The 15,000-nt window shown below is 49.8% G+C and overlaps 1 protein-coding gene across 1 annotated transcript in view; it reads left to right on the forward strand.

Moving 5' to 3' along the window:
* ENO4 (enolase 4) overlaps window positions 1-15,000 on the forward strand; it is a 43,938-nt gene that overhangs the window by 15,687 nt on the left and 13,251 nt on the right. Inside the window, exons 4-6 of the mRNA XM_075847759.1 lie at window positions 104-582; window positions 12,798-12,967; window positions 13,213-13,341. Coding sequence (XP_075703874.1) covers window positions 104-582; window positions 12,798-12,967; window positions 13,213-13,341 — 778 coding nt within the window. The remainder of the gene's footprint in view (window positions 1-103; window positions 583-12,797; window positions 12,968-13,212; window positions 13,342-15,000) is intronic.

Genomic DNA, 15,000 nt, shown 5'->3' on the forward strand with positions numbered 1-15,000 from the left:
TATATTGTCTGCCGCTGCCGCCTGGTTCTTCCTGGCGGGGTTCTGTCTAAGCGGAGGACGTCCCCCAATCATCATCTGCTAAACTAAAAGGGGTAACCCAAAGCGGACGGTTACCAGGACAGACCCCCGAGGACACACGCAGCCCCCGGAACAGCGGACGGCACAGAGAACCTCGACCCGTAGTGCGAGCAGCACCGCGTGGTCCTTGTTCTGGCCGCCGCCGCGTGGTCCTTGTTCTGGACGCCGCCGCGTGGTCCTTGTTCTGGACGCCGCCGCGTGGTCCTTGTTCTGGCCGCCGGCGCGTGGTCCTTGTTCTGGCCGCCGGCGCGTGGTCATTGTTCTGGCCGCCGGCGCGTGGTCATTGTTCTGGCCGCCGCCGCGTGGTCCTTGTTCTGGACGCCGCCGCGTGGTCCGTGTTCTGGACGCCGCCGCGTGGTCCGTGTTCTGGACGCCGCCGCGTGGTCCTTGTTCTGGACGCCGCCGCGCGGCCCCACTGGATTGACGCTAGAGCTGAACATAGTCAACCATTTTTTAGGAATATTGGGGAGAAGGGTCTCGGCCTTGTTTCCTGTCGTGCGTCTCGTAGGTGCCGTGTTAACCCTTTCAGGACGGAGATATTTTTTGATTTTTCGTTTTTCACTCCCCGCCTTTTAAGAGCGATAACGTTCTTATTTTTCCGTCAGTGGAGCGGTGCGGGGGCTTATCTGACGCGGGAGGAGGCGTCGTTTCTAGTGACACCATTTAAAGTACCAGATAATTTCTGGGAAACTGAAAAAAGATGATTGCGGCTGAAATTGGAAAAAACTGCAATTCCTCCGTCGTTCTTTGGGTTTTCTTTTTATGGGTTTCACCGCGCGGCAAAGACGACTACTTTACCCTGCGGCTCAATACGATGGCGGTGACACCGAAGTTAGGCCGGTTTTTATATTTTACTACTTTTACAAAGAAAGAATCTGTTTTGTTTCACCTCCTTCCAGGAGCCGGAACGGTTTTATTTCCGTGGATTGAGCGGTGGGAGTGCAGAGTTTTTGCGGGACGAGCTGTCGTTTTTACTCCAGAGCTGCACTCACTATTCTGCTGGTGGAGTCACTGTGTACATACATTACATTACTTATCCTGTACTGATCCTGAGTTATATCCTGTATTATACTCCAGAGCTGCACTCACTATTCTGCTGGTGGAGTCACTGTGTACATACATTACATTACTTATCCTGTACTGATACTGAGTTATATCCTGTATTATACTCCAGAGCTGCACTCACTATTCTGCTGGTGGAGTCACTGTGTACATACATTACATTACTTATCCTGTACTGATCCTGAGTTACATCCTGTATTATACTCCAGAGCTGCACTCACTATTCTGCTGGTGGAGTCACTGTGTACATACATTACATTACTTATCCTGTGTTACATGCTGTATTATACTCCAGAGCTGCACTCACTATTCTGCTGGTGGAGTCACTGTGTATATACATTACATTACTTATCCTGTACTGATTCTGAGTTATAGCCTGTATTATACTCCAGAGCTGTACTCACTATTCTGCTGGTGGAGTCACTGTGTACATACATTACATTACTTATCCTGTACCGATCCTGAGTTACATCCTGTATTATACCCCAGAGCTGCACTCACTATTCTGCTGGTGGAGTCCCTGTGTACATACATTACATTACTTATCCTGTACTGATCCTGAGTTATATCCTGTATTATACTCCAGAGCTGCACTCACTATTCTGCTGGTGGAGTCACTGTGTACATACATTACATTACTTATCCTGTACTGATCCTGAGTTATATCCTGTATTATACTCCAGAGCTGCACTCACTATTCTGCTGGTGGAGTCACTGTGTACATACATTACATTACTTATCCTGTACTGATCCTGAGTTACATCCTGTATTATACTCCAGAGCTGCACTCACTATTCTGCTGGTGGAGTCACTGTGTACATACATTACATTACTTATCCTGTACTGATCCTGAGTTATATCCTGTATTATACTCCAGAGCAGCACTCACTTTTCTGCTGGTGGAGTCACTGTGTACATACATTACATTACTTATCCTGTACTGATCCTGAGTTACATCCTGTATTATTTTCCAGAGCTGCACTCACTATTCTGCTGGTGGAGTCACTGTGTACATACATTACATTACTTATCCTGTACTGATCCTGAGTTACATCCTGTATTATACTCCAGTGCTGCACTCACTATTCTGCTGGTGGGGTCACTGTGTACATACATTACATTACTTATCCTGTACTGATCCTGAGTTATATCCTGTATTATACTCCAGAGCAGCACTCACTTTTCTGCTGGTGGAGTCACTGTGTACATACATTACATTACTTATCCTGTACTGATCCTGAGTTATATCCTGTATTATACTCCAGAGCAGCACTCACTTTTCTGCTGGTGGAGTCACTGTGTACATACATTACATTACTTATCCTGTACTGATCCTGAGTTACATCCTGTATTATTTTCCAGAGCTGCACTCACTATTCTGCTGGTGGAGTCACTGTGTACATACATTACATTACTTCTCCTGTACTGATCCTGAGTTACATCCTGTATTATACTCCAGAGCTGCACTCACTATTCTGCTGGTGGAGTCACTGTGTACATACATTACATTACTTATCCTGTACTGATCCTGAGTTACATCCTGTATTATACTCCAGAGCTGCACTCACTATTCTGCTGGTGGAGTCACTGTGTACATACATTACATTACTTATCCTGTACTGATCCTGAGTTACATCCTGTATTATACTCCAGAGCTGCACTCACTATTCTGCTGGTGGAGTCACTGTGTACATACATTACATTACTTATCCTGTACTGATCCTGAGTTACATCCTGTATTATACTCCAGAGCTGCACTCACTATTCTGCTGGTGGAGTCACTGTGTACATACAGTACATTACTTATCCTGTACTGATCCTGAGTTATATCCTGTATCTCTTTATTTTATATAAATTTACAAAACATAAACTGAAAAACAAATACATAACTAATTCCATATAACCAAAAAGTCACAACCAAATTCTTATAAACAAATTTTCTTATATACATCTCTGTATATGAGAAGAGAAAACGATACCAGACCCGGCCACATACACCCCACTCTTATATACTTACATCTACACTTCATCCGAAACTAAACAATAACTAGAATATATACAAACATCATATAAACGTAATCCAAAGTACCAACAGAAAATCCCCCGACCCGCGTCACCCGAGGGCCTAAAGAAACAACATAATAATGATGATAATCAAACAACATAATAATAACAACAAATAAAATAATAATAATAAACAATCCAATCCAAAATATAATAATACTAATCCACACATTTATTTTATTTTTCTATATAATAATAATCCAAATTATTATTATTTATTTATTTTTTTTAAATCACACTATACACATCCTGATTTTCCTTAACCTTACCCTTCTTACCTAAACTCCACCACCCCAGCCAGCATCTCGCCTCATGTCCTCTCACGTCCGCATAGTCCAGATGTTGGCCCCCAACACCCCAGCCCAGCCCCCCGCCCCATGTCCTCCCATGTCCGCATAGTCCGGGGCTGGGTCAGGCACACCCCCCCCCCCCTACCTATCTATTAACCCCCTTAAGTCTATCCCTATTCTAACAACATTTCTACAATATAATACAATACACATCACCAACTTGTCCAAATACCAAACCATATACAAAATACACCGTACCCGAAAGCACCAAGTTCGGTCGCTTGTAAACCTTTTTCCTGCCATTTCAATCCTAAAACAAAAATCTTCCTGTGCTTACCTAGCCCATCACCAGATAGAGAGTAGGGAAAGCCCCCCTCAGCACCCCCCCAGAGGCCAAGGTACCACGTCCACCGCTGCACCCTCCCTATCGCTTGCCCTATCTCCTTACCCTATTACTAGCCCTTTTCTTGACCCTATTGAAAGCTGACCCTATGCTGACCCTCACCTTTCCCTTTTTCCGAGCCCTATCGCTATATTTTTTATTGGTGCCTCAGCGGAACGCAGACCCCCACCTCCAATTGAGCACCGGTGACAACCCCCCCTCCCTCATGAAAGCAGACACATTAAGGCACCCAAAAGGAAAAGCCCCTCCAAAGACGAGAGGCTTTGGATGCTCCCAATCTGCCAACCTCCAAAGAATGCACCTTCACCAGGTCACCCATGATATTGCTAACAACCTCATCCACTAGGAGGATTTTCTTCTGGGTAGAAACTAGACATCGTGCATTCCACATAAAGTGCCTGACCACTATACTGACTAGAAACAAGGTGCAATGGTCCCTACCACCGAGGTCTCCGAACACTCCATAGGCCCACCCAGCATAGGAGAGGCTGGTTAGGCCTGGCCAACCAATGGAGGCTCCCACCCTTTTGTATACCTCTGTATTGAAAGGGCAATGAAGCAGGAAATGCTCCATGCTTTCCAGCACTCCGCCGCACTCCTCCCGGGGGCAATCCCGATCATCCGAGCTTCTGCACTTTAGATTGCCCCTCACTTACAGTCTCCCATGGAAGCAACGCCAAGCCAGATCCCAAAACTTCTGGGGAATCCTCGCTGAATTTAAAAGTTTTAATCCCACCCCGAGGTCACTACTTGGGCAGTCTTTGAGCGCCAGGGGCTTCTGGAAGTGGGTCATCAGGACCCTCCTGTCAAGAAATTTTCTCGACATGGTCCTGATCTCCCACACCTCCAGATCCCACCGGCGAACAATCTTCAGCGCCAGGGTGGCATAAGCCGGGAGATGTCCGTGAGGTGTACGCAGGTCTTTCACTTGCCCTCCTCTCTCCCATTCCTGGAAGAAAGGCTGAAACCACCCCCTGCAGGAGGATATCCACCAAGGAGCCCTCTCTTGCCAGAGGTTTGCCAGGTTGATCTTAACAAAGGTGTTCACTAGGAACACCACCGGGTTAACCATACCTAACCCGCCTAGTGTCCTTGGTAGGTAAGTAACCTCCCTCTTGATTAGGTTGAGCCTGTTCCCCCATAACATCTGGAAGAACAGGCTATAGACCCGGGTCCAGAGAGGTTCTGGCAAGATGCACACACTGCCCAGGTAAAGCAACATGGGCACCAGGTAGGCCTTGGCCAAGTGAACCCTTTCCCTCAGGGTTAAGGACCAACCCTTCCATTGGTCGACCTTCTGGGCAACTAGATTCAGCCTATCCTCCCAGTTCTTCTTGGGGTAATCACCCGGGCCAAATTTGACTCCTAAGATCTTAGCAGACCCCTGAGGCTCTGGAAGGGTGTCCGGGAGATCAAAACCAGGATCTCCTCCTCCCAGCCAGAGACTTTTGCACTTATCCCGGTTGATCTTGGACCCAGATGCCAATGAGTAACGCTCCACTTCCGACATCACTCACTCTGCCTCCCCTCTCGAGGAGACAAAAATGGAGACGTCGTCTGCGTACGCAACCACCCTCTGAGTGGCCTCCGGCCCCGACTCCCGCCAATGGCCCACGATCGATCCTTTTAAGAAAAGGATCAATTGCGAACGCATATAGCAAAGGGCTCAAGGGACAACCCTGGCGGACACCAGACCCAACCTCAAAGGGGGTTCCAACACAACCGATCACCAGCGCAAAAGTCTCAGCCCCAGTGTATAAGGTCTGTAGCCAATTGACAAACCCCCCCGGTAGGCCGTACCTCAGAAGGACCGACCAGAGGTACTCGTGGTCCACCCGGTCAAAAGCCTTGGCCTGGTCCAAGGACAGTATGTACCCCTCCCACCGACCAGAATTTCCCTGCTCCACTGCCTCTCTGACACTGAGGACAGCACTAAATGTGCTGCGGCCTGGAACAGAGCAATGCTGGACCGGCGAAAGGAGCCGGGATGCAAACTTCACCAGCCGATTAAACAGCACCTTTGCGAGAGCCTTTCTGTCCGTATTGAGCAGCGCTATGGGACGCCAATTACCCTTCGATAAAACGATCAAGGCCGACCTCCTCATTGACATTGGCAAAGTACCCGAGGAAAGGCACTCATTAAACACCTCAGTCAAGAGGGGAACTAGGGTTCCTTTAAAAGTCTTATAAAACTCGGATGTTAAGCCATCCGGCCCTGGCAATTTTTTGAGGGCAAGCCCATCAATCGCCAATCCCACTTCCTCTTCCTTGATCGAGTCTATCAAAACACCGAGAGAGGGGTCTACCCCTGGCTCAGGGATGGTTTCAGCCAGGAAAGCCGACATCTCGTCTCGGTTTGGATCTTGCTTCCCCAAGAGGTGCGAGTAGAAGGATCTGACGACCTCCAAGATCCCTGATTTGGATCACTTCAGAGATCCTGTACTATCAATCAGTCCTGTCTCAACCTTACGACTCACTGACATCTTACAGTTCCTGTAGGGGTCGGGCGAGCGGTACCTCCCGAAATCCCTCTCAAGAACTAAAGATGTGTGCCTATCATACTGACACCTCCTGAGCAAAGCTTTCACCGTGGAGATCTCCTCTCCCCACTACCCCCGGTTGAGACCAGATGTTCGAGTTTCCTCCTCAGTTCCTGATATAGGCGGTACCTACTCATGGACCTGAGGCTCGAGAGCCTGCGGAAAAATCCTGCCACCCGGACTTTAAACAACTCCCACCACTCAGACTTAGTACCACTGAGATCCAACAAAGGTACCTGGCTCTGAAGAAAATCCTCAAAGGCCTGTCTTATCTCCGCTTCTTCCAAGAGAGTAGAATTCAGCCTCCATATACCTCTTCCCATCTGGAGGGACTCTGCAATGTTCAAAGAGAAAATAATCATACAGTGATCGGAGAACTCCACCTCAACAACGGACACTGGTGAAGAGATGGCTTCCTCCTTCAAAAAAAACCTGTCTATCCTAGACCTACAACTACCTCTACGATAGGTGAAACCCGAGTGGCCTGGGGTATGCCTGATGTGGATATCCACCAGGCGAGCATCGCTAACTATATTTTTTAATGCTACACTATCATAGGTCAATTTTTTATCTCCGGAACCTCCTCTTTCTCGGGGCCTCACGACAGTATTGAAGTCCCCTCCAAAGATAACTTGTCGACCTGAAAAAAGGAAAGGCTTAATCCTCATGAAGAGACTTTTACGGTCCCATTTGCTCTGGGGTCCGTATATATTGATTAATCTTAATTCCTGTCCCCTCATGAGGACATCTAAGATTAAGCACCTCCCCATTTCTAACTCAATCATCCGTCGGCATGTTACCGGTGCGGTGAAAAGAACCGCCACTCCGCTATAGGGCTCAGCCGCAAGAGACCAGTAGGAGGGCCCATGTCGCCACTCCCTCCTAGATTTAACGACGTCTGCCAAAAGTGACAGCCTGGTCTCCTGCAAAAACAAAATGTCGGCTTCAACTCGGCCAAGAAAATCAAAGGCTGCAAATCTCGCCCTATCTGACTTAATGCTGGCAACGTTAATTGATGCCAGCGTCAACGGAGTGGGTGCCGCCATCATGGATGTTTGAGTTAGACGGCTTTCTTCTTCCCACCCCCCCTCTATCTGATGAGGACCCCCCTTCTTTGCCTCGCTTCTTGCAAACTGAGGAGTCCATACTCACCACCCTATTTCCATCTTCATCCCCAAGTTCCGGGTCAACCTCCCCCTCTGGGGCAACGGCCCCTGCAGCAGGGGAGGCTCAACGACTCTAGGGTGCCCTACCATGCCCTCCCTCTTAGTATGAGAGGCTGGAATGTCCACGAGAGCATGGTATCGATCAGTAGAGCGCACCAGGGGGGTACAGGATTTACCTTCCTGGGCCAGGGCGGGGCCAGATGTATTTGGCCCTTGGGTTTTGCCCGGTGTCCCTTTTGCTGTAGGCTGAGTCCTCTCTTCCTCTCCCACACTTTCATAGTGGGAGGACTGAGAGTCCTCAGCCCTCTGCTCCCTTTGGATCCTCTTCATCTCCCCGTTCAATTCGGCCTCCCCAGGGGCATCAGCTTCAGGGGGGGCATCCAGATCCGAATCAGAGGTCGTCCCAGGTTCCTGGAGCGCCCTCCAAATCCTCTCCTTCCTTCGCTTCTCCGCCCTTCTCTGGCGAGAAGGGGGACCCTTCTTTGCATTCTTCCCTTGCCCCTGTGCCCCATCGTCCCTGCCCGCACCCTCACCCACGGAGGCCTCCCTCCTTTCATCCTCCGCAGGTTTGGAACAAGCATTGACAACAGAGCGAGGACACCGACTGAACGGGTGACCTAAGTCACCACACAGGTTGCAGCGAATACGGTCACACGATGCGGCTAGATGACCAATCCCCCCACAATGAGCACACTTCTGCACCTTGAAGCCTGCACTCAAATGTGAGGGGTCGCCACACCGGTGACACAACTTCGGCTGCCCCTGGTAGAAGACAAGGATCCGATCTCTTCCCAGGAAAGCAGACAATGGTATGTGGGACACCGTCTGTCCCAGACGCTTTAGTTTAACCATGAACGTCCAGGCCCCTGACCAGATGCCAAACTCATCCATGTTCTTCGGTGGCATCTCTACTACCTCTCCGTACCTTCCCAACCAGGTCATGATATCAATACAAGAGAGTGACTCATTACGGGTAAGAACGGTCACTCTCTTGGGACCACTTTGGCGAGAAATTGCTTGTGCAGCAAAGTCTCGCCAGCCAGGCTCGTCCTTCATCAGCTCGTAGTTCCCCCAGAAGACCTCAAGGCCCCCTAGGTGAACAAAGCTGAAGTCAAACTCGACCGAGCCATGAGGATGTATCACGGCAAAGATGTCACTCGCCTTGAAGCCCATCCCCAGCAGCAGCTCCACCACCCTCTTTCTGGGAGGGCACGCATCATTGCCACGCCACCGGAGACGGACCACATTCCTCCTGGCTACAGCCTGCCCGGCTGTTGGGAGCGACCACTGATCTCCTCGTTGCTCTCGGAAGGCATTTAGACCATATCTGTCTATCCAGAAAGACAGGTCCTTCTGCACTCCCCCTATGGTTAGGGTTTGCTTTCCCTCTCTTAAAGCATCCAAGAGACGTTGTTGCAAGTTACCGTCCCCGGACCTTGAGGATGAAGATGGGTGGGCCCGCTGTCCCCCCGCTGCCACACCAGCATAAGACCTGCCGGATGTCACAGCAAGAGGAGCGCCAGGCCCATTGCCCCTGGTTGATACCCCATCCCCACCACCCACCACCTCACCACCCACAGACACAGCACTCAACACCCCATTACCAGCAGACACTCCAGCAACTTTATTTACAGACACCTGCATACCCCCAGCAGTTTCCACATCCACAGCCGCAACTTTTTCATTTAACCCACCAGGTCCCCCTGCAGTCATCCTTCTGGCCAGGCCTGGTCCTATGTTATGTATTTTTTCTGTACATTTTGTGTGGGTAGACACTGCTTCAGTCTCCGCATCATCAGGCACCTTTGCAGGGACGCCACCAGATGTTATAAGCGATGTCCCCGCTGTGCCCTCCGCCTCATTAACCTCCATCTGTTCTATGCGCGGAACATTTTTGGGAAAGGGGCCACCGTCGCCCCTGACGCCAGCAGCCCCCTCCTCGCCTACACCACTTTTCAGCGATGCGGACGAAGGAGCCACTGACGTCACTGGAGCCGCCTCCGGCGCCGGACCACTCCCCCCTCCCACAGAGGAGTGGCCAACAGAGCCAGAGCCCCCTCTGTGACCGCCCTTATCCGGAACGTCTGACGGCTTTACTGCGACACCGACAGACTTCCGGCTTTCAGACACCACATCCGGTTTCTGGTTTACCCGTTCTCCCGACCCCTGACTCGCATCAAAGACCAGTTTCCCGGGCTCGCTATTCACCGGACACGGGGACACACCCCCTGGCGTCACCAGGCCACCAGTACCGCCCCCTTTGCAGTGGTTGGCGTCCGGCGCCATTTTGACCACCACGTGTTCTAATGCCGGACCCGTAACACTCTCCCCGCATTCCCGCTCCAGCCCCACTGCAGAGGTTGGAGTTGGGGGTCTTGCGGGACCTGCGCCCTGATCCTGACTTTCATCTGGCTCAGAGCACAGGAAGGATCTTGCTGTATACACCATTTTAAATGAACCTTTAGCAGATTTTTTTTCCTTTTCCTCCTCTGCGGGTAACTCCGCACCAAAACAAAATCCCTGGAAGGATACCGGCGACTCCACATTACGGATCTGAGTGAGTAATCCTGGAGGCCGCTCACTGTCAGTTTCAAAACACTCCTGATTATTCCCAGCTGTGAGTCCACCCTCCTCCTCCTCACTGCTCCTGGGTGCCTCAGAATCTGTGCCTTCTCTGGACTTTACATTTTCACTCTCCATTGCCTCCACCACATTTTCCTTTGCTGTGTCTTCCTCCATACTTTCTATTTTTATAGGTGCTGCCATCTCGGCAAACCTCTCTTCGTTTTTTAATTTTTCTCCAAACACCCCTCCGCCTGCCACAATCTCATCACGTCTCTCTTCCACTTCTTTTATTTCCTCCAACAAGGATTTCACATTTAAACGGTATCGGGACCTCTTACCTCCTGTGGCTTTTGCAGCCCTTCCTCTGGCGACCGCCAAGTCCGCACGGAGCCGTTGCAGCGACTTCCTGAGGTCCCGATACTCCTCCAACCGCATAGCCAGACGGGAGCTGAAGTTCTCCACCATCTCTCCGGTCCTCAGCTGTCCCCATTCCTCCACACGACCGTCATCCAAATGTCCGGACAGTGCTGGTCCTCCAGACGACAAAACCTCTATCACCATGCCGGACCGCGTCTCCATACCCTTATCCAGGGTTCCAGCCTCAGGGGGAGCCAGGACAGCCTTGCCCCGAGATGATCTCCTCACCCCCGCGACCGTTTGCATATTCCCAGCCAGCTGGGATGACCCTCTACCCCCCGCTGGCATGCTCCGGGAGGTAGAGGTCTGAGGCTCCATCCTAGGATGGAACCCCCCTCAGGGTACTTTCCAAGCCCAGGCAGATGGTATGAGGCCTGGGCAGATAGGATAAGGAAAGTCCCTGGATCCAAGGCCTGCACAGAAGTCTCAGCAGCTCTCTACACACCTCCTACTCCACCCACTCCAGAGCTGCACTGACTATTCTGCTGGTGGAGTCACTGTGTACATACATTACATTACTTATACTATACTAATCCTGAGTTATATCCTGTATTATACTCCAGAGCTGCACTCACTATTCTGCTGGTGGAGTCACAGTGTACATACATACATTACTTATCCTGTACTGATCCTGAGTTACATCCTGTATTATACTCCAGAGCTGCACTCACTATTCTGCTGGTGGTGTCACTGTGTACATACATTACTTATCCTGTACTGATCCGGAGTTATATCCTGTATTATACTCCAGAGCTGCACTCACTATTCTGCTGGTGGAGTCACTGTGTACATACATTACTTATCCTGTACTGATCCTGAGTTACATCCTGTATTATACTCCAGAGCTGCACTCACTATTCTGCTGGTGGAGTCACTGTGTACATACATTACATTACTTATCCTGTACTGATCCTGAGTTACATCCTGCATTATATTCCAGAGCTGCACTCACTATTCTGCTGGTGGAGTCACTGTGTACATACATTACATTACTTATCCTGTACTGATCCTGAGTTATATCCTGTATTATACTCTAGAGCTGCACTCACTATTCTGCTGGTGGAGTCACTGTGTACATACATTACATTACTTATCCTGTACTGATCCTGAGTTACATTCTGTATTATACTCCAGAGCTGCACTCACTATTCTGCTGGTGGAGTCACTGTGTACATACATTACATTACTTCTCCTGTACTGATCCTGAGTTATATCCTGTATTATACTCCAGAGCTGCACTCACTATTCTGCTGGTGGAGTCACTGTGTACATACATACATTACTTATCCTGTACTGATCCTGAGTTACATCCTGTATTATACTCCAGAGCTGCACTCAATATTCTGCTGGTGGAGTCACTGTGTACATACATTACATTACTTATCCTGTACTGATCCTGAGTTACATCCTGTATTATACTCCAGAGCTGCACTCACTATTCTGCTGGAGGAGTCACTGTGAACATACATTACTTATCCTGTACTGATCCTGAGTTACATCCTGTATTATACTCCAGAGCTGCACTCACTATTCTGCTGGTGGAGTCACTGTGTACATACATTACATTACTTATCCTGTACTGATCCTGAGTTACATCCTGTATTATACTCCAGAGCTGCACTCACTATTCTGCTGGTGGAGTCACTGTGTACATACATTACATTACTTATCCTGTACTGATCCTGAGTTACATCCTGTATTATACTCCAGAGCTGCACTCACTATTCTGCTGGAGGAGTCACTGTGTACATACATGGCATTACTTATCCTGTACTGATCCTGAGTTACATCCTGTATTATACTCCAGAGCTGCACTCACTATTCTGTTGGTGGAGTCACTGTGTACATACATTACATTACTTATCCTGTACTGATCCTGAGTTATATCCTGTATTATACTCCAGAGCTGCACTCACTATTCTGCTGGTGGAGTCACTGTGGCGGGGGGCACTTAGTTTTTCCTACATGAGATGACTGTACGGAGCCCGGTGTAAAGGTGACATTACTCAGAATACAAATCATCAGGGACATTTAATTTTTTCATGCGGCTTTTTCTCCTAATTCTTCTTGGATTTGGCCCCTCGTTCTCGGCAGCTGTGGGGTCCTTTGAGATCCTGTATAAGACACTTCTGGACGTATTTTGTGGGCACATGGAGACAGTTGTGGGGTCACCACCATCGTCCACCTCTAAATCTTGTATAAATCCCTGTAGGTAAAAAGGCGGCAGCATCGGAGAAGCCAATCCCCCCGGCAGAGCCTCAGGATCCAGCCACCAGGGGCGCCCTAGCGATGGCTGCAGTGTCACTGGCTGTATCAAAGAGCAGCGCGGCCCTCCGAGATATCCCCCTGTACTGCTACATTGCAACGCTAAAACAGCAGCAGGTATCGTCATTAACATCGGCCTGGTTACCACTCGTGTCTCCTCATTTACATAATCGCAGGCATTGTGTCCCCCCTCCCCCACCCCCTCATTTACATAAATGTAATAAACTTTCCTCCCTGTAGAGGAGCCTTTGTCTTCCACCAATAACTCCACATAATACTGAACCGCAGGAACCTCGAGCCCGAGGGGTAAAACAAAACCCGCAACTGACGTTCTGTCTTCTGTAATTGTTTCCTTATTTCAGCCGCCCACGGAACTGGTGACGCCGACGCCGCTGATGTCACTGCTGAGCTGCGGGAAATCCTCCCCGGGAAAACTCAACCTGATGCAAGAAATCATGCTGATCCCGAAGCCGGGGACGACAATGGCGCAGGTCAGACCCAGAAAGACCATCGCGGTCATGTGACGTGCTGGGGGTGGCGAAACGCGGGATGTAAAGGAATGATCAGTCCGGATCCCTCAGATTTATCACGTGTGCTGAGCGATCACTCTCCAGACCCCAAAATATTAGTGCAAATCAGCGTGAAGCGTAATGAGCGCCCGTGGAGAACGGCGGCGGCATGTACGACGCCGGAGGATCTTACTCCAGTGTGTCACAATGATTAAATGGCGCAAATCTGACTGAAAGTAAAACGTCTGCCGACTACGAGCAGGTGTAGATTTGCGCTAAAATGTGCGCCATTTCTAACTATTAATAAATTGGCGTGAACTGCATCTCCGGAGACCACGCCCAGTTTTATTGTCAATTTTCAAATTTCGCTAACAACAAGAAAAGTCGCAAGTTTTCCCTCAAATTTGTTGCAAGTCACTAAATCCTGAGATAAACTGTGCAATAAATGTGAGCGGCGAGTCTGTCCCCGCGGACCGCCGCTTCATTGTAAAGATTAGAAACGGGAGATAGTAAAGAGCGGTCCCCTGTGCAGGACCCTCGAGCGTCTGTCCCCGGAGGACCCGGCACAGTAAGGCCCTGTTCACACGCTGAAGTAAAAACGGCTGGAACATGCGGAGCGGTTTTCAAGGGAAAGACTCGGATTTTCAGCCATTTTTAAGCATCAAACATTTTTTGCAGCCGTTTTTGGGGCTGTTTTTCTATTGACAATTGAAAACGTCTCAAGAAGCGACACGCGTCCGACTTTTTACACATCGGTTTTCCCATTGAAGTAAATGGGCAGATGTTTGGAGGCTTCCATTTTTTGACCTGTTGTTTGGGGCGTTTACGGCCCTGTATTAGTGTTTCTCCGCCCCTCAGTCCCTGTATTAGTGTTTCTCCGCCCCTCAGTCCCTGTATTAGTGTTTCTCCGCCCCTCAGTCCCTGTATTAGTGTTTCTCCGCCCCTCAGTCCCTGTATTAGTGTTTCTCCTCCCCTCAGTCCCTGTATTAGTGTTGCTCCGCCCCTCAGTCCCTGTATTAGTGTTGCTCCGCCCCTCAGTCCCTGTATTAGTGTTTCTCCTCCCCTCAGTCCCTGTATTAGTGTTGCTCCGCCCCTCAGTCGCTGTATTAGTGTTTCTCCTCCCCTCAGTCCCTGTATTAGTGTTTCTCCGCCCCTCAGTCCCTGTATTAGTGTTTCTCCGCCCCTCAGTCCCTGTATTAGTGTTTCTCCTCCCCTCAGTCCCTGTATTAGTGTTTCTCCGCCCCTCAGTTCCTGTATCAGTGTTTCTCCGCCCCTCAGTCCCTGTATCAGTGTTTCTCCGCCCCTCAGTCCCTGTATCAGTGTTGCTCCGCCCCTCAGTCCCTGTATCAGTGTTTCTCCGCCCCTCAGTCCCTGTATCAGTGTTTCTCCGCCCCTCAGTCCCTGTATTAGTGTTTCTCCTCCCCTCAGTCCCTGTATTAGTGTTTCTCCGCCCCTCAGTCCCTGTATTAGTGTTTCTCCTCCCCTCAGTCCCTGTATTAGTGTTTCTCCGCCCCTCAGTCCCTGTATTAGTGTTTCTCCTCCCCTCAGTCCCTGTATTAGTGTTTCTCCGCCCCTCAGTCCCTGTATTAGTGTTTCTCCGCCCCTCAGTCCCTGTATCAGTGTTTCTCCGCCCCTCAGTCC

Source organism: Rhinoderma darwinii (genome assembly GCF_050947455.1).
Source record: "Rhinoderma darwinii isolate aRhiDar2 chromosome 11 unlocalized genomic scaffold, aRhiDar2.hap1 SUPER_11_unloc_2, whole genome shotgun sequence".
Taxonomy (NCBI): domain Eukaryota; kingdom Metazoa; phylum Chordata; class Amphibia; order Anura; family Rhinodermatidae; genus Rhinoderma; species Rhinoderma darwinii.